This window comes from Cololabis saira, chromosome 20 (genome assembly GCF_033807715.1).
Source record: "Cololabis saira isolate AMF1-May2022 chromosome 20, fColSai1.1, whole genome shotgun sequence".
Classification (NCBI taxonomy): domain Eukaryota; kingdom Metazoa; phylum Chordata; class Actinopteri; order Beloniformes; family Belonidae; genus Cololabis; species Cololabis saira.
In genome coordinates, this window is record NC_084606.1 from 35,876,036 (window position 1) to 35,900,012 (window position 23,977).

General features: G+C 41.9%; 1 protein-coding gene across 1 annotated transcript; it reads left to right on the forward strand.

Moving 5' to 3' along the window:
* Nucleotides 1–7,467: 7,467 nt before the first annotated feature.
* Nucleotides 7,468–23,767, forward strand: LOC133420357 (mitotic spindle assembly checkpoint protein MAD2A-like). The gene is made up of 5 exons (XM_061710037.1): nt 7,468–7,625; nt 10,568–10,714; nt 17,733–17,853; nt 19,847–19,950; nt 23,379–23,767. The coding sequence occupies exons 1-5, from the start codon at nt 7,562–7,564 to the stop codon at nt 23,549–23,551; spliced, it is 609 nt and encodes a 202-aa protein (XP_061566021.1). The 5' UTR covers nt 7,468–7,561; the 3' UTR covers nt 23,552–23,767.
* The last annotated feature ends 210 nt before the right edge of the window (nt 23,768–23,977 follow it).

The following is a 23,977-nucleotide window of genomic DNA, read 5'->3' on the forward strand; positions in this document are numbered from 1 at the left end:
CCGTTCTTTCGGTTATGACCCAGAGTTCATGACCATAGGTGAGGGTGGGAACGTAGATCGACCGGTAAACCGAGAGCTTTGCCTTTCGGCTCAGCTCCCTCTTCACCACGACGGACCGATACAATGACCGCATTACTGCGGCCGCCGCACCGATCCGCCTGTCGATCTCGCGCTCCGTTCTCCCCTCACTCGTGAACAAGACCCCAAGATACTTAAACTCCTCCACCTGAGGCAGGAACTCTCCCCCGACCTGGAGGGTGCAAGCCACCTTTTTCCGGTCGAGAACCATGGCCTCGGACTTAGAGGTGCTGATTCTCATCCCAGCTGCTTCACACTCGGCTGCAAACCGCCCCAGTGCATGCTGAAGGTCCTGGCTCGAGGGAGCCAACAAGACCACATCATCTGCAAAAAGCAGAGATGAAATCAAGTGGCTCCCGAACCGTACCCCCTCCGGCCCCTGGCTGCGCCTAGAAATTCTGTCCATAAAAATAATGAACAGAACCGGTGACAAAGGGCAGCCCTGCCGGAGTCCAACACGCACCGGGAACAGGTCTGACTTACTGCCGGCAATGCGAACCAAGCTCCTGCTCCGGTCATACAGGGACTGTACAGCCCTCAGCAGAGGGCCTCCGACCCCATACTCGGTAGTTGGAACACACCCTCCGGTCCCCCTTTTTGAAGAGAGGGACCACCACCCCGGTCTGCCAGTCCAGAGGCACTGTCCTCGACTGCCACGCGATGCTGCAGAGGCGTGTCAGCCACGACAGCCCCGCAACATCCAGAGACTTGAGGTACTCAGGGCGGATCTCATCCACCCCGGGTGCCTTGCCACTGAGGAGCTTCCGAACTACCTCAGTGACTTCAGCTTGGGTAATGAATGAATCAACCTCTGAATCCTCAGCCTCTGCTTCCTCGACGGAAGGCGTGTCAGCGTGATTGAGGAGATCCTCGAAGTATTCCTTCCACCGCCCGACGATGTCCCCAGTCGAGGTCAACAGCTCCCCTCCTCCACTGTAAACAGTGTTGGCGGAGCACTGCTTCCCCCTCCTGAGGCGCCGGATGGTTTGCCAGAATTTCCTCGAGGCCGACCGGTAGTCCTCCTCCATGGCCTCCCCGAACTTTTCCCAGACCCGAGTTTTTGCTTCCGCGACCGCCCGGGCTGCAGTCCGCTTGGCCTGCCTGTACCCGTCAGCTGCCTCGGGAGTCCGCCGAGCTAGCCAGGCTCGGTAGGACTCCTTCTTCAGCTTGACGGCATCCCTTACTTCCGGTGTCCACCACCGGGTTCGGGGATTGCCGCCACGACAGGCACCGGAGACCTTACGGCCGCAGCTCCGGACGGCCGCGTCAACAATGGAAGTGGAGAACATGGTCCATTCGGACTCAATGTCTCCGGCCTCCCTCGGAATCCGGTCAAAGCTCTCCCGGAGGTGGGAGTTGAAGACCCCCCTGACAGGGGAATCTGCCAGACGTTCCCAGCAGACCCTCACGATACGCTTGGGTCTTCCAGGTCTGACCAGCTTCCTCCCCTGCCAGCGGATCCAACTCACCACCAGGTGGTGATCAGTTGACAGCTCAGCCCCTCTCCTCACCCGAGTGTCCAAGACATACGGCCGGAGGTCAGATGAAACGACAACAAAGTCGATCATTGACCTCCGGCCTAGGGTGTCCTGGTGCCACATGCACTGATGGACACCCTTATGCTCGAACATGGTGTTCGTTATGGACAGACTGTGGCTAGCACAGAAGTCCAATAACAGAACACCGCTCGGGTTCAGATCGGGGAGGCCGTTCCTCCCAATCACACCTCTCCAGGTAACACTGTCGCTGCCCACGTGAGCGTTGAAGTCCCCCAACAGAACGATGGAGTCCCCAGTTGGGGCACTTTCCAGCACCCCTCCCAGGGCCTCCAGGAAGGCCGGGTACTCTGCACTGCCGTTCGGCCCGTAGGCCGAAACGACAGTGAGAGACCTATCCCCGACCCGAAGGCGCAGGGAAGCGACCCTCTCGTTAAGTGGGGAGAACTCCAACACATGGCGGCTGAGCTGGGGAGCTATTGGCAAGCCCACACCAGCTCGCCGCCTCTCACCATGGGCAACTCCAGAGTGGAAGAGAGTCCAACCTCTCTCAAGGAGTTGGGTTCCAGAGCCCAGGCTGTGCATGGAGGTGAGCCCGACTATTTCTAGTCGATACCTCTCAGCCTCCCGCACAAGCTCAGGCTCCTTCCCCCCCAGCAAGGTGACATTCCATGTCCCTAAAGCCAGAGTCGTCGTCCGGGGATTGGGTCAAAATCGCACCCAAATCGCACGGCACCTTCCCCTTATGAACCCTCCCGCGGGTGGTGGGCCTACGGGAGGGCGGGCCCACGTCGCTCGTTCGGGCTGCGCCCGGCCGGGTCCCGTGGGCCAAGACCCGGCCACCAGACGCTCGCCTGCGAGCCCCGACCCCAGGCCTGGCTCCAGGGTGGGGCCCCGGTAACGCCAGTCCGGGCGACGTAAACTTCCTTGCTCTTGTCTTCTTCATAACCATTTTCTATACCCGCTTTATCCTTTGCAGGGTCATGGGGGTCTGCTGGAGTTTATCCCAGCTATTTTCAGGCGAGAGGCAGGGGTTCACCCTGGACAGGTCACCAGTCCATCGCAGGGCCACATATACAGACAAACAACCAGACACACTCACATTCACACCTACGGGCAATTTAGAATAATCAATTAACCTAGCATGCATGTTTTTGTACTGTGGGAGGAAACTGGAGTACCCGGAAGAAACCCACACAAGCACGGGGAGAACATGCAAACTCCAACAGTGCTAACCACTAAGCCACCGTGCTCCCTTTTTTTTTTTTTTTTTTTTAAATAAAAAACGTCCGCCTCTCTGGCCAGATGTAGCGCGTGAAAGGATCACATTATTCCGGCCAGAATTAACCTATTCCAGGAGGTGGGCGGGGGGCAGGACCTTCTTGCTGTGAAACGGCTGCACTAGCGCCACCGTGCCCCCACTGGTTTTTGTTTGGAAATCTTATGAAATGTGTCCAAACGTTGTCGTAATGAACTCATTAGGTGAAGGTTTGGAGGTGGGCGGGGTTCAAATTGAATCGGGGAGAGAGGTCCCTTATTTACAATAGGTAAAGGTGTCTGATTTGGGATCTCGGGTTTTTGTTTGGAAATCTTATGAAATGTGGCCAAACGTTGTTGAAATGACCTCATTAGGTGAAGGTTTGGAGGTGGGCGGAGTTCAAATTGAGTGTAGAGAGGTCCCTTATCCGAAATTGGTGGTAAAGGTGTCAGATTGGAGAACTTTTCTGGTTCATCGTCAGGATCTCCGGGAGGTGGGCGGGGTTCAAATTGAATCGTGGAGAGAGGTGTCTGATTCGGGAACTCTGGTTTTTCTTTTAATCTCTTATGATTCTCGGCCAAACGTTGTCGAAATGAACCTGTTCCGGGAGGGTTTGGAGGTGGGCGGGGTTCAAACATTCCGGAGAGATGTCCCTTATTCGAAATTGGTGGTAAAGGTGTCAGATTGGAGAACTTTTCTGGTTCTTCGTCAGGATCTCCAGGAGGTGGGCGGGGTTCAAATTGAATCGTGGAGAGAGGTGTCTGATTCGGGAACTCTGGTTTTTCTTTTGATCTCTTACGATTTTTGGCCAAACGTTGTCGAAATGAACCTGTTCCGGGAGGGTTTGGAGGTGGGCGGGGTTCAAACATTCCGGAGAGATGTCCCTTATCCGAAATTGGTGGTAAAGGTGTCAGATTGGAGAACTTTTCTGGTTCTTCGTCAGGATCTCCAGGAGGTGGGCGGGGTTCAAATTGAATCGTGGAGAGAGGTGTCTGATTCGGGAACTCTGGTTTTTCTTTTGATCTCTTATGATTTTTGGCCAAACGTTGTCGAAATGAACCTGTTCCGGGAGGGTTTGGAGGTGGGCGGGGTTCAAACATTCCGGAGAGATGTCCCTTATCCGAAATTGGTGGTAAAGGTGTCAGATTGGAGAACTTCTCTGGTTCATTGTCAGGATCTCCAGGAGGTGGGCGGGGTTCAAATTGAATCGTGGAGAGAGGTGTCTGATTCGGGAACTCTGGTTTTTCTTTTGATCTCTTATGATTTTTGGCCAAACGTTGTCCAAATGAACCTGTTCCGGGAGGGTTTGGAGGTGGGTGGGGTTCAAACATTCCGGAGAGGTGTCCCTTATTTGAAATTGGTGGTAAAAATTTCATCTTGGAGAACTTCTCTAGTTCATCGTCAGGATCTCCAGTTCTGGTCCTCATATTCCATAAGTCATCTGAACCACATGAATGCATCAGTCTAGAATACTCTTCCGAGAGTCTGGTACGAGGACTTTTACACCTTTGGATATTGTGCCATAATTCAATGACTTCGAGTGAGTCTTCTTCTGTAACTTCTTCAAAGTCTTCTTCTATGTATGTTTCTGGAGAATCTGCTCTATTCTCCTCATTTAGCGCAACGCTCTCAGACAGTTCTGCAGGACAAGCATTTTTTTCAGAATCGGAGTCCCCCCACCCTTTTTTCCCAAATACACCCACACAGTCACCTGTGTTCGTCCATAATTTAACATTTTTGTCATGCCCTCCTGTGAATATTTTCTCACAAGCAGGATCACACTCGACACTGAGTATCCTAGAAGTACTAGCCTGCCAAGATCTCAGCAGTGGAGGTGGAGACCGTGACACAAGGGCACTCTCCAAGGGCCCCATGTCGCTCGTCCTTTTGAAGCCAAAATCTCGGATATCCCACAAACAAACCCTTCCAGTGCTATCACCAGTCAGCAGTGTCGTGTTCCTTTGATCGGTTGACATGGCGGTGACAGACCCATAATCCACGGCTTTAAACTTCCCCATCAGCTCCAGCTCTCTACCAACTGACCAGGAGAAGATGCTTCCATTGACTGAAATCAGCAATGTGGCGGTTGTGTTCCTGGCCTTCCTGGTCTTCAGAGATACAACAATTGTAGTCACATTCCTTTTATCAACGTAGTACCTAGACGTCTGCAGATCACTTCTGTTGGCCCACTTCTGATTTTTCCCCACTTGTTTTTGAAGTTTCATACTGTTAGGTGCAAAATGCAAAACTTCTGATGTGTCTGCATCCCAGATAACAAAGTTTCCATTGCTGGACGCAGCAATCAGTGTTGATCTGTGGATGTCCATGGAAGATACATCACTTAATGAATTATGTTCAAAAAGTCTTGAATGTCTCCCGTTAAAGTCCAGTTCCTGTATGGTTGCTGAACCCATGGTCGAAACGATGAACCTGTTTTTCCTGCGGATGATATCCCGCACTTCGAATACGTCTAATTCTTTTAATTCAACTGGCAGGGACCCAACATTTACCCCGGTGTTGAAGTTCCAGAATGTAATATTCTTCTTTTTTTCCACAGTGATTAATTTCCGTAGTGTTTTATCAAATAAAATCGGTGGGGCTTCTTCTGTGGTGCCGGTGTCGATGTCCATGACAACCTTCCCTGTGGAGACATCCCATACCGTCACCAAACCAGTACTGCAGACGGAGATGAGCTGCTTGTAGACTGCGTGGTAGAGCAGACGCCCGACCGGCACGTTGAAGGATGTTGCTGATTCTTGAAAGACGTCTGTTCCCTTCCCGAGACATTTAGCTATATTCCTGTTAGCCACGATCAGCTGGTTGTTGTGGACGTTGAGGTGAACACTGGAGATCAGGGGTGTTTGCAAGCAGTCGACAAAAAAACTCTGCATACGGAGTAAGTCCCTGGCAGACCAGACGCAGACATTGCTGTTTGCAGATATGCTGATGAACACCTCCTCTATTGGACTGTACATTATGTGGGTGATAGGGGTGCCGTGCTGCACAACTAGTCTTTGTTTACATGAGGTGTGCTGGTGCAGTCCATATTCGGTGCGCCAAACCCTCAGAATGCCATCTGTGCCACCAGTTACCATTTTTTCATATTCGAGTGTATATTGGACACAGGAGAAGAACTTTCCATCGCCAGGGCTTTCAAGTAACTCTTGATCTTTGATGCCCCAGGAGTTAGATTCGCGGGAAATCCTAGTGAGATTCATCCATTTGGATGATTTACTGCAGACAGCAAAAGTACTGATAGTGGGAAAGTACTGTATATCAGAGCAGATGCCGTTAAACATTTTACTTTTGAAAAAACAAAAGTCTATAGAGTCATTTGCGTCCAGGGTAGACAGCTTCACAACCGGATACGTTCGGTGAGATGACTTCTCAAACCAACCTGACTTGAAGAGACCATTTCTATATAGATTATAGGAAACTAATATGTATAAATTTCCATCTGAATCCCCAAAAGAAAACATTGCTTCATTGCCACTGGAATAATAATTGAGGGCTGTACATTTAATGTTGTGGCCAACGATGCTGTGCTTGACTTTAAAATTTTTACCTGCTGGGTCACATTCGGAGAATATCACCTCCATACCGGTGCTGATGGCCACCTGTCGGAGGTCTTGGATGTACACCATGTCATAGACTTGAGTTCTCTTGTGGGTGAAGGGAATTGTGCTCGCGACTTTTTTAGAAAAGACAATCTTTTCTAATGATTTAAATTTGTCACTCCAGTAAACCATTTTCCCATCTTCTCTGATGGTGAGATAATTACAGGGCTGGAAAGTCCTGACATTTTGTGATGGAACTTTGTCGCTGTTATCCAAGGGCAGGCAAACAATTTTCAAAAATGATTTGAGGCCAGCATTAATTGGCATCTGTTCAAAGGGTCTGGGGAGAACTTTATCCCTGAAGTCCTCTCCACTTTGTTGGAAATATCTTATAAACTCATTGAGGTCCACGGTTCCATCACAATTTGTATCAATCTTCATGTGGAGGGCACGCAGCTCCTCTTCACCTAGGTTTCCATTTACCTTCTGCATAACCTCAAAAAACTCGTCAATATCTAAACCACCACTTCCGTCCGCATCAGCCTCTTTAAACAGCTCCATTATATCTGGAAGAGTATTTAGATTTAATTTAAATTCCAATTCTACTCTTGTCAGATAAACTCCCTCTATGTCCAGATTTTCTGGAAAATCACTCATTTTGTCACAATTGTGTGTTTCTGTTCCTGTGTGTGTGTGTGCGTCGGTAATAAAGAGAGACGACATGTTGCAAGTTTTTCACTTACTTTCAGTGTCCACCGTTAGTATTAGTGTTAGTTAGTGTGGTTGCTGTGAAAGGATTTCACGAACGAATGAATGACCAGCCGTTTCGTTCCGCGCTTAAATAGGCACGTATGTGGTGACGCACGTATGTGCTGACGTCATACCTGTCAAGTCTTTTGTCAAGTTTTTTGTCCGGGAAAATACCGTATTTTACCCCTGTTTCTACTACTGATACTCCCGTATTAGTATTTTTCCGTAAATTTTCCGTTTTATAATAATAATAATTATTATTAAACTGCAAACGGTGACGTCATCCAGACCGTGAACGGCCGCGCATGCGCGCCGAGGGCTAGTGAAATTCAAACGGGACGGCGGGTACGAGGCTCACGGCGACGCACGTTTACAACAAAGCTTCTCTTTCTTTTGAATTATAAACAAGGTAAAAATAAAACATGACCAGCACGTTGAAAGGAATCACTCTCAAAGGAAGTGCCGAGCTAGTGGCGGAGTTTTTCTGTAAGTATTAAGCATCACTTTTTGATTTTTAGCGGTGTTGCTCTCGTACCGTGTGCTAATATGCTATCTGTGTTGTTCTCCGGTGCCCCCTCGGCTCTGATAAAACAGTCAATAAATGTGATTGGTAAATGGGTTTATGTGCAACGCGTTGTTTGAGAAGATGACTTACTTTGGTGTAATTGTAGCGTTGTTAGGATCGACACGGGCTGAGAGTGCAGCGCGCCGCCCGCCGCGAGTGCGGGGGGAGAGAAATCAAACGGACCCAAACTCACTAACTAGTTCAGAATATAATGGAATAGAATACAGGACTGTCTCAGAACATTGTGTATGTGATAAAGGCCTTTATTTTATGTAATGCAAAAATGTCATACATTTGATTTATTTTTATTTTTGTACATGTAAAAAAAAAAAAAGAAAAGAAACAACACTTCATGATAAGTTTAAGAAAACAAAACAAAAAATGTCATCCTTTAAAACTTGCTATCTAGATTTACATGTGCCAAAAAAGGAGTAGGAAGAAGTGTAAACTTATTTAGTCCTACCCCCATTCACTGATCATTTAACCTGTATTTATAAATATTCACACACTGTACTCACACTGCTAAATAACAGTATTATTATTATTATTATTATTATTATTATTATTATATACTGTAATTATACTCACACACATACTTTTTTTATAGGTTTTTCATTGGGACAAAGCACATAACTATCCTTGGTGTCAGGGAATAAATGCCATCTTTAGTGAAACTGATCTACAACATGTTTTCATAGATGGTCAGCGGTGTAATGTTCGGTTTGTGAAGCGTATGTTATTCTCTGAATATAAAGAAAAATGGGCCAACGACATCTGGCATAAACCCAAACTCAGAACTTACCGGTTGATGAAGAGTACTTATTGTCCTGAACCGTATGTGACCTTACCCCTTGATAGATCCAAAAGATCATTGTGTGCTCAGTTGCGAACTGGGATTCTCCCTCTGGCCATAGAAACAGGTAGGTATAATTCTGTTCCTGAAGAGGAAAGATTATGTTGTGTTTGTGACCTGAATGTTGTTGAGGATGAACTTCATTTTTTGTTTTATTGTCCATTGTATGATGAAGCCAGGAAGTTTTTATTTCAAAGAATGCAAGATTGTAAACCTGAGTTGTTTTGGAGTGAAGATGATGTTAAATTGGAGTGGTTTTTTAAAGAGGAGGTTTTCTCTGTGGCTACTTTTGTAAAGAGAGCCTGGAAACAGAGAAAGGACAAATTATATGAAAATTGAGAAAAGATCTGATCTGTAATGTATAAGTGGATATTATAATTTTGTGTTTGTGTTTTTGTTTGTACGTAGTTGATGTTTGTTTGCTGGCGTAGGGTATCTGTGTCTTGTAAGTCCTTATGGGCTGGGCACCTTAAAGGTGTATGACACATAAATAAAAAATAATTCATTCATTCATTCATTCATACTTATACATGCATACATACACATAGTTGAATATTTCTATGTATTTGTACCACATGCCCATATAAATATTTATATAAATATACTTATTTACACTACATTCTGGATTCATTACAAATGAACTGAAATATTGCAAGCAAATTATTTTAATATTGCTGATCATGGCTTAAGAAAACTCAAATATCCTATCTCAAAAAATTAGAATATTCTGGGAATCTTAAACTGTAAACCATAGTCAGCAATATTAAAATAATAAAAGGCTTGCAATATTTCAGTTGATTTGTAATGAATCCAGAATGTATGACATTTTTGTTTTTTTTAATTGCATTACAGAAAATAAAGAACTTTATCACAATATTCAAATTTTCTGAAACAGTCCTGTATAATAAATTATCTATTGTTTTCTATCAATTTATATTGTTAAGAAGTTTGACTATTTTTAATGAGATAAATGTGCATCTGTAAAAGGCACACGTGCTTGTTTAGCTCTGATTTCAGACCTGCAAGACCTGCTTTCAGTTTTTGTGGGAGATCAGTGTTTCCCCTAGAATTTTTTTCAGGCCCGGTGGTACCCACCGAAAAAACCCTGAACAGACGAGGCGCGTGGGACGGCATATTGGACATGTGACATGCAGTAATATAACAAAGTTTTACATTAAAAATCATTGTACGCCTATATTGCTGAATGATATCACTTCAATAAAATCATTGGGCTTAAATCTAACCTTTAACCAAAGTTGCATGGGCCTGAAAGGCTGCAGTGTGCTGGTCTGACCCATATGAGCATTGATTATACATACACAGATTATACATACACATAGTTGAATATTTCTATATATTTGTACCACATGCCCAGATAAATATTTATATAAATATACTTATTTACACTACATTCTGGATTCATTACAAATAAACTGAACTATTGCAAGCCTTTTATTATTTTAATATTGCTGATCATGGTTTACAGCTTAAGAAAACTCAAATATCCTATCTCAAAAAAATTGAATATTCTGGGAATCTTAATCTTAAACTGCACTGTAAACTAATACAAGTAAATTGACTTATTTTCATAAAGCGCCTTTCTACAAAGAAATGTACGTTTTACGTCTCATTTATTCATTCACACACGCACTAATATACTTGGGAAACAGTTAGGCACCAAATATAATATATTTAATTTTCTCAGATGGCAAAAATAAGAACTTTGTTGATCCCACATAGGAGTAATTCATGTTATATCAGCGATAGAGAACAAGGTAGTGCCGAAAAACTATATATATCCCCCTCACAAAAATAAGAAAAATAGAGAAACATATTTTCTCCTAATTACACTTCAAGGGAATATAACACAGGTCATTAATTAATTGCGTTAATTTTCATAACGCTGTTAATTAGTAGTGTAATTAATCTAATTAACGCGCTAAACTGACAGCCCTATAGTAAATGCATCCATGGAGCTTCCACCTCATCCGTGCCTTCATGTCTTTCCAGCCTTCGGCATCAACAGCATCCTCTACCAGCGGGGTATTTACCCCCCGGAGACGTTCTCCAGGGTCACCCACTACGACATGAGCCTGCAACTCACCACCGACCTCAAGCTGAAGAACTACCTCACCAATGTAGTGGCTCAGATGAAAGGTAAATCCCAACGTTGACGAGTCTCCTCGTGGGCTCGTCTCACATCCTCTGACCCCTTTCCTCTCGGGGTCTTTCAAGTCCACAAACTGACATTCCAGTTGTTTCGCTGATCAGAAACTGTACTTGACTTTAAAAGCACCCATTGATCCATGGGTACATAAAAGTCTGAAATATGAAAAACCAGCTCATTTTTGTAACATTTGCCGGTTTTGTCTTTGCGATATTTATGTTTTGAGCGAATCTACAGGACTGTCTCAGAAAATTAGAATGTTGTGATAAAGTTCTTTATTTTCTGTAATGCAATTTAAAAAAAATTAAATAATGTCATACATTCTGGATTCATTACAAATCAACTGAAATATTGCAAGCCTTTTATTATTTTATGGCTTACAGTTTAAGATTAAGATTCCCAGAATATTCTAATTTTTCGAGATAGGATATTTGAGTTTTCTTAAGCAATATAAATTGATAGAAAACAATAGATACATTACTATATATTGTATAATTTATTATGTTTTTGTTATTAATATTATATATATATTTATTATATAAGTTTGTAGCTCATATATGACCAACTGGTGTTTTTATGGCTCTTTTTCAACAGAGGTGAATGCAGAGGGCGTTAACAAGGCGTTCAATGAATGTTAATCTGAGCTACTGGAAAAACAAAAGTCTAGACAGATTCCTATCTGAGCAGCAGCTCAGGTGTTTGTGCTACAAAGTTTTATTTCAACAATGAATGAATCTTTCTTTATTTCGGCTTGTACACACTTTTTTACAAAACAAAATGAAAAGGTAAAATAAACATTTCTTTTGCCGAAAAGGTGTAGCTGAAGCCGTAGCTTATAGTGCTGACCCTTTTTATCTTATGATCAGCTTAAATATGAAACATTAGCATTACTCCGTGGAAACAAGCAATACATAAAGAAGACAAAAAAAATAAGACAAAATATAAAATTGGCGTTTCACATTCTAGAATGTTTTTGATAATATACTTTATAATTATAGTGTTTTATATTTAATGATATATTTTATCATTTTTGATTTTACACTATTTATATGTGATTTCCAGCTAAGTTTATCATCAATTATTACCCCCAGGAACTTATTTTCATATACTCTTTCTATTTCCATACCACTAATTTTAATTATTTGATTTTTTTTTTTCTAGTGCCAAAAATTATGAACTTAGTTTTAGTTAGGTTTAATGATAGCTTTATTTATCAAACCACGCCTTCACATTTTTCAGTTCTCCTTCCACATACAACATCCCCACCTTCAAGTGAAGCACGAGTTTCCTCGTGTTTTGCCCTTTTTCTTCTCTTGCTCCTGATTTGTGACATCTTTTGGATGAAAAGTTGAAATCTCTGCAAGAGCCTGCCTGCACCCTTCCGATTGGTCAGATTTCGGGTGCTGCAGATCATTACACGGCCAGATTACTCACCATTCAGATCTCTTTTCTCCCCTCCTCCTCGCGGCAATGCATATGCACATCCATTACACATATGTGTTGCCGAGAAAATGCGTTCAAAATAGGGCTGCAACTAACGACTATTTTAATAGTCGACTAGTCACCGACTATTGAAACGATTAGTCGACTAATCGGATAATTAGTAATCTTTTCTTAAATTTAGTATGCTTTAATTATGTGGCAAATGATAATAAACACGAGAAAGATGGGTACTTCAATGAAAAATACAGGACTGTCTCAGAAAATTAGAATATTGTGATAAAGTCCTTTATTTTCTGTAATGCAATTTAAAAAAAAAAAAAAAAAAGTCATACATTCTGGATTCATTACAAATCAACTGAAATATTGCAAGCCTTTTATTATTTTAATATTGCTGATCATGGTTTACAGCTTAAGAAAACTCAAATATCCTATCTAAAAAAATTTGAATATTCTGGGAATCTTAAGCTGTAAGCCATAATCAGCAATATTAAAATAATAAAAGGCTTGCAATATTTCAGTTGATTTGTAATGAATCCAGAATGTATGGCATTATTATTTTTTTTTTAAATTGCATTACAGAAAATAAAGAACTTTATCACAACATTCTAATTTTCTGAGACAGTCCTGTAGATTCGCTCAAAACATAAATATCGCAAAGACAAAACCGGCAAATGTTACAAAAATTAGCTGGTTTTTCATATTTCACACTTTTATGTACCCATGGATCAATGGGTGCTTTTAAAGTCAAGTATTTGTTTTAATTGCATTACAGAAAATAAAGAACTTTGTCACAATATTCAAATTTTCTGAGACAGTCCTGTAGATATTTTATTCACCTTTGCCACTGTTCATACAAAAAAATTAATAAAATGTCCTATTTAAAACCAAGGACAGGCACAGTGATCAGTCAGACATAAATCCATGAATAAATAAACCTCTGTCCATTGTTTTTCATTTTTTAAGAACAGGCAAATGTGTTATATAAAAAATAAAATAAAACATCTCATATTTTTTCTCTATCAAGTGGGTGAAATCGGTTCTGGATGGCAGGACGTTCTCTGGCTTGAACTGGTGTATCATTTGTTGAAACTCGTCACCCAGACCCAACGTGCTTTCTCTTCAAATGCTCGCATTACCAACGTGCTCCCGTGATAAGCAAGGTCGGCTTTGCAAACCTTGCAAGTCATCTTTTTATTTACCGTATCGAGGCTAAAAGGCTCCAAAACTTTAGAAGTTTTGTTACATGCAGCTGCTACAGGACGGGACGCCGTCATTATTGTTTACCCGCTACCGCTCGGCAGAGACGCTATCGCCTATGCGCGACTCTCGGCAGAGAACGTATTGAAGTGAGACGCCTCACTCCGTTGGAAAAACACGTTGCAGCCCTAGTCCAGAACGTGGCCCCCGTTGGAAGATGAGGCCTTGCACACAGCTGTGTTCTGTGTTTAGGGAGGGGCGGCACTAGTCGTGAATACAGGCCCGGTTCTACGAGTGTGCATCAGCATGCATTGCACCCTCAGTTTATGTGTTTTCATGCTCAGTTGAAAAGACGGGAAAAAAACTGACAAGTGCGCGCGTTAAGCCTGATTTATGGTTCTGTGTTAAAACAACGCAGAGCCTACGCCGTAAGCTCTGCGAACCATAAATCAGCCTTCAGTGTACGTCACTCATCTGCGTCCAGCGCGCAGTTTCCTGCACCAGCAAGACACTGCTCTCTGCTGCTCCGTTAACACAAAGTAACGATGGATATTCGGAAGTGGTTCAAGCACAACCACGCCAGCAAGTTAGGCAACGGTGGTCACGAGACAGAGACTCGATCTCAACTTGACTGGACCACACAGGTTATATTTATTTTTGTTATTTATTTTTCTATGTTTTATTTTCTGTTGCTACACTGCAAAAACTCAAAATCTTACCTGGAATATTTGTCTTATTTCTAGTTAAAATGTCTCATTTTTAGTCAAAAAATCTCATTACACTTAAAACAAGAGTCATTACCAGAAAAATAACTTATTTGACAATTTTCACCTGTTTCAAGTAAATTTTCACTTGAAATAAGTAGAAAGATTTATCTTCTCATTACAAGCAAAAAGATCTTGTTCCACTGGCAGATTTTTCTACTTATTTTAAGTGAAAATCTACTTGAAACAGGTGAAAATAGTTTTTTCCAGTGATGAGTCTTGTTTTAAGTGTAATGAGATTTTTTTTGACTAAAAATGAGCCATTTTAACTAGAAATAAGACAAATATTCTTGTTAAGATTTAGAATTTTTGCAGTGTAGATTGTCTGATGGGTGAGGTAGCCCAGACTAGGGGTGGGTATTGGGAAGGACCTCACGATACGATACGCATCACGATACTTGAGCCACGATACGATACACATTGCGATATCCCGATTATTATATTCTACATAGTTCACCGAAAAATTTAAAAATGCATTACACATCTTAAAATCCAAGTTGTATATATGTACATCAGATGATAGTGATGGATCTTAAAATCCGAGTTGCACGTTCATCAGATTATAGTGACAATTCATGGGACAAACTGAGTCAAAACAATGTTTTATTATAACTATACAAGCTAAAGTTACAACATATTTGTATATGTTTTTCATATTATTTACATCAGTGATTCTTAACCATAGGGCCGCGGCCCACACTTGGGCCGCGAGCGCCATCTAGTGGGCCGCCAAAAAAAATTCAGTTTTGTACGTGTGGGCCGCGAGGGCCGCGGGACTGCATAGCAACTCCCAACCAAATGAGGAGAAGAAGACACTCAGCTAGCTGTACGTGTAATAGTAAGAGAAATGGTGTCTTTACAGAGAAAATCCTTCATTTTGCACAGAGTAGGTTTAGATCCGCCAGGATCAGGGATCGATTAATTGGGTCTGCGCCCAGAGCGAGCGAGCGCGGCGTGATCATTTATCCCGGCGCGTCCCCGCGGCCGGGGAGGTCGGCTGAGGCTGCCGCTCGGGCGGTGGGCTCCGTCGTTACTGCTGAAGGATGGTAGATGTAGATGCGTGGGCTGTCGTGTCTGCTGGACTGGACTGTTCGGGCTTTCGAAAAAGCATCGGAAAGTAACTGCTGCAGCGCGACCAGAGAGCTGCGGTGCGGGCTGTGCAGCTGATCAGGCTCGGATGAACCCGACACACTGAGTCCTGACAACTTATTAATGTAAATAACTTAAAGTAAAATCAAACTAAGTTTTGTCCTCGCTGTATTTTTAAATATGCAACCCGGAATGGACAAATTCATCCTGTTCAGTCTTCCCACTGGGACAAAACCAGTGTCTCATACGTTCAGAGACCGTGGCGTTCAAAGTGCGAAAGTGAAACGCCACTGAAACAAAACACAAAGTTTTTCATCAAACATATCCACTCAAGTCTGAACTGAAGTCACAGAAAATAAGCTGACCATCTTAAAACATCCTGCCCATGTTTGGGTCCAGATACAGCTGTGAAGCAGCTTTCTCCACAGTGAACATAATTAAAACTAAATATCGTTTCAGGCTCATCAATGAGCACCTTCACATGCATATGAGAACCTGACAACATCCAGCCCAGATTTAAAGTCCTGACAGGAGAAATTAGAGCTCAGTTCTCTCACTGAACAACAGAAAGTGGGGGCATAAGATTATAAGAGGGGAAGAAAGAAAAACTGCAAAACTGTTAAATTGTTAAGATGTGTTTATATTAATTTAGTATAAAAATGTGTTGAGACAATTAACAAAGAAAAGGGGAAATTCAAACTGCTTGTAGAGAAATAAAATAAGATAGCATTTGAAAAATAAAATAAAATCTACTTTATTTTTAAGAGAAAAAAATGTTTAATTCAAGTTAAACATGTTAATTGGCAAAATGTACTTTTTTTGATATAACAGTCAGATGCAGATGTTGATACAACTATGAGGCTACTTGAATATATACACACACACACACATATATATATATATATATATATATATATATATATATATATATATATATATATATATATATATTTATTATGATGTTCTGGACCTTCGCTTGAGTACATTTTCTCTAAATGGACCTCTTAAAGTTTTAGTTGAATACCCCTGCTATACAGTGTTTATATTTAATGGGCCCCGGGCCACTCTGTACTGAAAAAATTGGGCCCCAAGGTCAGAAAGGTTAAGAACCCCTGATTTACATCATATGAAATTAACATTACATTTAGTATGAGGTTGCTTTAATTATGTGGCAAATGATAATAAACACAAGAAAGATGGGTACTAAAACCAAGGACAGGCACAGTGATCAGTCAGTATAGATATAAATCCATAAATAAATAAACCTCTGTCCATTATTTTTCATTTTTTAAAGACAGGCAATTGTGTTATATAAAAAATTAACTATAAAATGAAATAAAACGTGAAATAAAACCTGAGCTCAGTACAGGGCCCTCCCAGGGTTGGTAGAGAGTGGCAATGCCCAGGACTGTCACTTATGGCACTTTTCCACTAGTATCTGCTCAGCCCGGCGCGGCTTTACACGGCTCCACACGTGTGTTTTCGCACTGCTAGGGGAGAAGTGGGCAGGTTGTGGTGAAGCTGCTGTGACGTACTCGATTGCGCAACCGCTTTATTCATGTCGGCGCTGATGAGAAATCAGCTGGAGCCGGGAGCGGCTGAGAAAAAAACAGCCCGTCTACATCGCTTTTTTAATTTTTTCTTGACAACCACCAGGTTTATGAACATCTGCACCTCAGAGTTGGATCACCAAACAGAGGTTTTGCGCTTTATAATAAAATCGCCGCGAATCCCCTCGCTCTGACTCCCGCTTCCTGATTCAAACGTCTGACGGCCCCCGCCCCCCGACCAATCAGAGGCGCGGAGGGTGGTGACGTCCCCGCCCCCCGACCAATCGGTCGCGAGGAGGTGGTGACGTCAGAAATAGTCCTCACTGAACCTCACTGAAATGGTTACAGAAAAAAGTATCGACTTGGAGCGGCTCTACTCGTCTCAGCCCTAGTGCGAAAGCGCAAAACGGGTAGAACCGAGCTAAGGTGATACTAATGCAAAAGCACCATTAGGTAGGAGTACTGGGTGATATAATGGGAAAAAAATCGGGGATAAAAAATATTTAAAAAAAAAATCGATATTCAAATTTTGAATATCGATATTGAATCGGCTGGAAAAGTATCGCGATATATTGCCATATCAATATTTTTGCCCACCCCTAGCCCAGACTAAATGTAGCATTTTCTTTGTTCTGCAGCAATATTTCTGCAATAAAGCATTTGAAATACACTTTAAATATTCTTGTTTTGCTAGTATCATTCCGCTTGAAATTATGGGAAAATGCATAATTTAGTGTTAAATAACGTGCCAGGCATGTGCACCCCCTCTGATCTGAGATGCAGCCCTACTCATCATTTTCTTTAACCCTGCGTGAATATCTCACCATGTGCCACAAGGGCCCTTAATGAAGCCGGGACGACTCCCGTGATGTGGCTAGTGTCTCTGTTCTCTGCAGACTGAACATACAGAAGGTGTTTCTACCCTGTAAGGTTTCTGACGTGGTGTGTGTTTCTCCATGTTGCAGAGTGGCTGTTTGAGTGCACGGTGCAGAAGCTGGTGCTGGTCATCACGTGTCTGGAGACCAACGAGGTGCTGGAGAGATGGCAGTTCGACATCGAGTGTGACAAGTCGGCCAAGGAGAGCAGGTCAGTTCCTCCGTCTGTCTGAGGAGGAGGTGGAGAGAGGAGAGAGAGATCCCTTCAGCCCTTACTTGGATAACTAATAAGTAAGGGATAATGCCCTACGTCCATGTATTTATGTTAATGTGACCTGGAAGGGCATTATCCCGCTTATACCACGGTCACTTACCAAAAAACATAAATATTAAATCAGTTATTCATGCTTTAATGTGTTTTCAGTTGAAATCATTAGATTTATAACAAGCCGCGGCTGAGCGACTATTTAATCTTTCCGTTGGAACTTGGTAAGTTACAAAGTTTTTTAACAAGCCATAACTCAGTTTCCTTGGTAATAGCCAGGGTCAATTTTCACAAAATCAGAACCCTGAAGGCATTTTGCAAATATTTATAACTGATAACATTTCTAAGGATATTAAGGGGTGCTGAATCCAAATCTGCTGTATATGAAGCTCAAAAATGTCGCAAAATGCCTCAAAATTGAGAAGTCCAACATGGCCACCACCGCCAGGCTGAAATCTATTTAAACAAGGTTAAAAAAAATGAATTAAATGTACTTTTGTAAGTATTCCTACATGGGCAATTTGCACCGTCCCATAATGGACACAGTTTTGATTCTCCAGTAACGAGGACGGACCAGGGATACGATTTAGCAACGGGAGATATTCTAGTCCGCTCAGCTCCACTCGCCTATTTTCTTTTCTCTCTTCTTCTGCGTCCCAGTCATTAAAATTGTTACATTCACCAAATAAATGAAAAGAAATTACAAAATCACTCATGCCTCCGTCCTGCGGTAGCCGGCTCTTCTTCTCTGAATCTCCGTTGCCGTGGTTACCACCTGGCAGTTGATCCAGCGCAATGATATTAAAGTTAGGTAATCACTTTTAACCTACACCTGCCAGCGAATCAGAACCGAGTATTCACACAGACCGTGGTATAATTATTAATAATAATTAGATATCTTTGGACCTCTTGGTGAGTTTAAATGGAGTTTAAAGTTTAGAAATGGGGCGGGAGCATCTGCTAACGCTGAAGTTTCTGAACCACCACGAGACTAAAGGATCGTTCAAAAACCAAAACCTGCTCAAACTGGGATTAAATGAGTTTCTTTTATTAGTCCTCTTGTGGACATGTTAAAAAGCTTCATTTACAGCGTTTTCATTGGTCCAGATATGAAATATTTAGCAAAACCAGAATCATTATTAAAGATAACCAATTCCATCTTTCAGGTTTGTACAAGCATCAGTGACTATGTTTACATGCGGTCAAAATTCAGGTTATTGCTAATATTCCTGTTACTGAAACATTCAGAATATTCCGTTTACATGGTAATTAATCATTTGGGATATCTGGATCAAACCAGCGACGCACGGAGAACGTCATGACGCAATTACCGCCATTTCCGCTTCTTCTTCCTGTATCCAAATCCAAAACAAATGCTGCTTCGCGCAACTTTTCTCTCTCCTTCTTGTAAATCTTCTACCCCGGTACTTTCTACCGTCTACAAATGCAGAAATGTTCATATCCTTCATTACATTTATGAAGTGATTAGTCTCCTCCTGGTCTTGGTTTCTCCGTGTTTATAAAAACTTCCTGGACTCAAAAGACCAGGATTCCTTGTGAACAGAACATGCACAGAAAACAAATTCCTGTTCCGTTTGATGGGGATATTCCTTTAGGTGTTTACATGACCCAATATTCGGGTTTTAAAAGGAGTAACCCAGGGGTCATAATCGGGTTTTTAAAAACCCGAATATATATATATAAATTCGGGTTATTCAAAGGAGTTATTGGTGTTTACATGGCCGTGCAAATTCAGGTTATTGCCAATATTCGGGTTTTAAAAGGGTTATTGATGCATGGAAACGCAGTCATAGTATTTAGGCTTGGTGCCTCTGAGATGGTGGGTTGGTGTGTTGAAGTACTCTGGTTAAAACTGGTTGAGAAAGCGTGCCGCTCCCACGCGGCTCCTGAATTGACGTGTTGTGTCGTTTGCCGCCAGCGCTCCCAGAGAGAAGTCCATCAAGACCATCCAGGACGAGATCCGCTCCGTCATCAGGCAGATCACGGCCACAGTGACGTTCCTGCCGCTGCTGGACACGCCCTGTGAGTAAACTCTCTTTCACTCGTTTCGCTCAAATGTATGTATATAATAGGGGTGTAACGATACACTAATCTCACAATACTATATGATATTATAGCAGTATTTTTTAAACAACCTTGAATGAGGAACATGTGACTGGAAAAAATTGTCTTTTATTTGAAAGACACAAAATACAAAACAATACTGTGTGTTTTCCCTATTGTTACAGTTTGTAAAGCTTTATAACTGTTTCAGTTTTAAAGAGAAAGCCAGGCCAACCATTTTCCACAAACTGAACTAAAAGTAAATGTCAGGTTTGCATTATGCATCTTTAGTTTCATACAAGTACAAATATTTAGCCACAAAATGAATAGTTTCTCTCATGTATGATTTGACTTTTTTCTTTTCCAGAAATTTAACAACTAAAATTAAATAAATAAATAAATAAGAGTAAATAAATACATACAATTTTACATCATAAAAAAGATTGATTCATGCTCACCTTATAAGTGTAAGAGGAGATTTATTTTTGTTAAGGTTATTTTGGTAATTCAGGGTTGATTATTTTATAAATGTATTCTTTCTATTCTGATGTAAATCAGGGACTATAATGACACTAGTCAGTTTATCTGTAGTGAGTCTGTTTTAGATTGGGCGGAGTGATACGCCACAGTACGGCACTAGGTGCTGTGTTGATAATAAGGTAAGGCTTAACTCTACACCAGACTTACATAAGTAAAAGTTCAGAGCTCAAAACCCTGCAATGGCGCTTTTGCATTAGTCTCACTTCTCCCCGGTTCTACCCGCTATGGCCCCATTTTGCGCTTTCGCACTAGGGCTGAGACGGGTAAAGCCGCTCCAAGTCGATACTTTTTTCTGTAACCATTTCAGCCAGGTTCTTTGCGGGCCGAGAAGGGACTATTTCTGACGTCACCACCTCCTCGCCACCGATTGGTCGGGGGGCGGGGCCGTCAGACGTTTGAATCAGGAAGCGGGAGTCAGAGCGAGGCGACTCGCGGCTCGCAGCGATTTTATTATAAAGCGCAAAACGTCTGTTTGGTGATCCAACTCTGAGGTGCAGATGTTCATAAACCTGGTGGCCGAGGAGAAAAAATTAAAAAGGGATGCAGACGGGCTGTTTTACTCTCAGCCGCTCCCGGCTCCAGCTGATTTCTGATCAGCGGCGACATGAACAAAGCGGTTGCGCAATCGAGTACGTCACAGCAGCTTCACCCAAACCTGCCCGCTTCTCCCCTGGCAATGCGAAAACACACGGGTGGAACCGTGCCGTACCGCGCCGAGCGGAGCCGGGCTGAACCGATACTAGTGCAAAAGTGGCACAAGAGTCCCGTGATCGGGACCAAAACGGTACTAGTTTCTTCTGAGCGGAGGAAGATTTTGGTCCGTGGGTCGAGGCGCGGTCGTTACTAGTCAACACAATATATTAATATTAATAACCCAATATCGTGATACAGTTTGTCACCTCCACGACACGTATCGTGACGTTTTTGTATCGCGAAATTTCGTGGCACGATATATTGTTACACCGCTAGTATATAATAATTTAAGCCTTTAAACAAGTCCCGGTGGCCGTGTGGATCCCAGCTGGGCCGGGCTCCTGGTGTAGACGGCTCAACACTGGCCACGGATACATGGTGTTTTTTAATTTGGAAATAATAATTCTGAATTAAACTATTTTCCTTGAGTTTACATGGAAATAGTAATTTCCGAATTGAGGTTTACATGGAAAACACGTTTGATCAGATTTATCCAATTCCGCTTAAGGTCTGGGGGTTGGGAAGGTTCTGATTGGATTAGGGGGGGATGTCTTTACGTATTTACGTCTACCGGAAGAATACAAACTTACTCGATTAGCAACAACATGGAGGACCACATTATTAGCATCCTTTTTGGATTTGTTTTGATTTTATTTTTGAAGCAGCAGCACAACATCATGTGGATGATTTTCTTTTGTCTGCTGAAGAGGAGGGAAGTAGAACACCGCGCTTTGGCACGACCACCGTTTACTGCGTGGTGCCATCTTGAAACTTTGTTTGGAAAACAAGCCCAGCGCGGAATATACAGGACTGTCTCAGAAAATTAGAATATTGTGATTTTCTGTAATGCAATTTAAAAAAAAAAAACAAAAATGTCATACATTCTGGATTCATTACAAATCAACTGAAATATTGCAAGCCTTTTATTATTTTAATATTGCTGATCATGGCTTACAATTTAAGAAAACTCAAATATCCTATCTCAAAAAATTTGAATATTCTGGGAATCTTAATCTTAAACTGTAAACCATAATCAGCAATATTAAAATAATAAAAGGCTTGCAATATTTCAGTTGATTTGTAACAGGGTGCTTGCGCAAGTCTTGAAAGTCTTAATAAGTATGGAATTTTGAAACACTGTTTTCCAGACCTTGAAAAGTCTTGAATTTTGTGTGAAAGTCTTAATAAAGTATGGGGAAAAAATGTATGGTAGAATTTTACAGTATGCTCAAAGGCATTGTGAAATGAGAAATAGAAAGGTAGGCTATAAAACTTATAATTTTACTAACTAGTCACGTACTGTCTTCACCTAAAGGAATAATATCCAATCAACGCTTGCCTAGCCTACTCTGGAACATTTCGTGATGTTACTGCTGAGGTCGATTGCCTAGTGGTCAACAGAAATGGGTTGTTGCGTGTTTTCGAATTTATGGCTACAACACCCGAAATTTACAAGTGCGTCTTGGGAAAAAAAATATCGGTTTTAAAAAAGTCTGGGAAAAGTCTGGAATTTTAATTTGGAAAAAGAGCAAGCACCCTGTGTAATGAATCCAGAATGTATGACATTTTTGTTTTTTTAATTGCATTACAGAAAATAAAGAACTTTATCACAATATTCAAATTTTCTGAGACAGTCCTGTATAATAAATTATCTATTGTTTTCTATCAATTTATATTGTTAAGAAGTTTGACTATTTTTAATGAGATAAATGTGCATCTGTATCACAATATTATATTTTCTGAGACAGTCCTGTAAGCATCATGGAGACAGATGGGCGAGGGAACAAGCAGCGCAGAAAGACCGGAATTATATTAAAGCAGAATGAGTTTATACATTTTTTTTTTGTATTTTATTTAAATTATAATTTTTCTTTTTTTTCTTTTATTTTATTTATTTATTTTTTTTATTATTATTTATTTATTTATTTATTTAATTTTTTTTTTTTTTTAATGAGTGGAATTATTCTATTCGGATTTAAAATCAGAATAAACCAGCCACTTACTTCGGAATTAAGTTTAATTCGGAATGGCCATTTTCATTGGGAATTAGGTGTTTACATGGTCATTTTTACTCATTTTAAATGGGATTTAATTTAAATCCTGAATTCCAGAGGAATGAAAGTTCCCGTGTGAAGGTGCTGAGTGACGTCTCCGTCTCCGTGTCCTCCCTGCAGGTGCGTTCGACCTCCTGGTCTACACCGATAAAGACCTGGAGGTCCCAGACAAGTGGGAGGAGTCGGGGCCTCAGATCATCAACCAATCAGAGGAGGTGCGGCTGCGCTCCTTCACCACCTCCATCCACAAGGTGAACAGCATGGTGGCGTACAAGAGGAGCGACTCTCTCTGAGCCCGGGCTGAACCAGGACCGGCTCCTTCCTCACCTTTCCTCCTCTCTGATCCGGCCGCTCGTGTAAATATTTATCTCGCGTTCGTCTGTTTGAATCAACTGTCTTTTCTCTGCTGTCCTCGTTTCTCCCAAGATGCCGGCCTCTGTTTTAGAAGATAGTGATTTATATGTTCAATCGTTTTAAAGACCAATAAAGTTCCTTTTGCTTTCCCCCTACGAATGTTTCTGTGGTTCTGCTTTTGACCAGGAGGTGGCAGCGCCGGCTGAGAGCTGCTCGTGTTCATCATATAATAAAGCTTCATTCTTAAACGCTGGCACTGCTAAACAGTTTTTTGTCACGTGTTTTAATTTGGGTGAAGTCATGCGAGAGGAACTTCCTGCACCGAGGTGGAACCCCCAACATTCACTGATGTTCTCAACGTCAGC

Bases quoted from the DNA above. Each gene is read 5' to 3' on its own strand.
- LOC133420357 (XM_061710037.1), top strand. From the start codon at position 7,562: ATGACCAGCACGTTGAAAGGAATCACTCTCAAAGGAAGTGCCGAGCTA. The intron at 7,626-10,567 runs GTAAGTATTAAG...ATGTCTTTCCAG, and splicing joins GCTAGTGGCGGAGTTTTTCT to CCTTCGGCATCAACAGCATC. The intron at 10,715-17,732 runs GTAAATCCCAAC...TCCATGTTGCAG, and splicing joins TGTAGTGGCTCAGATGAAAG to AGTGGCTGTTTGAGTGCACG.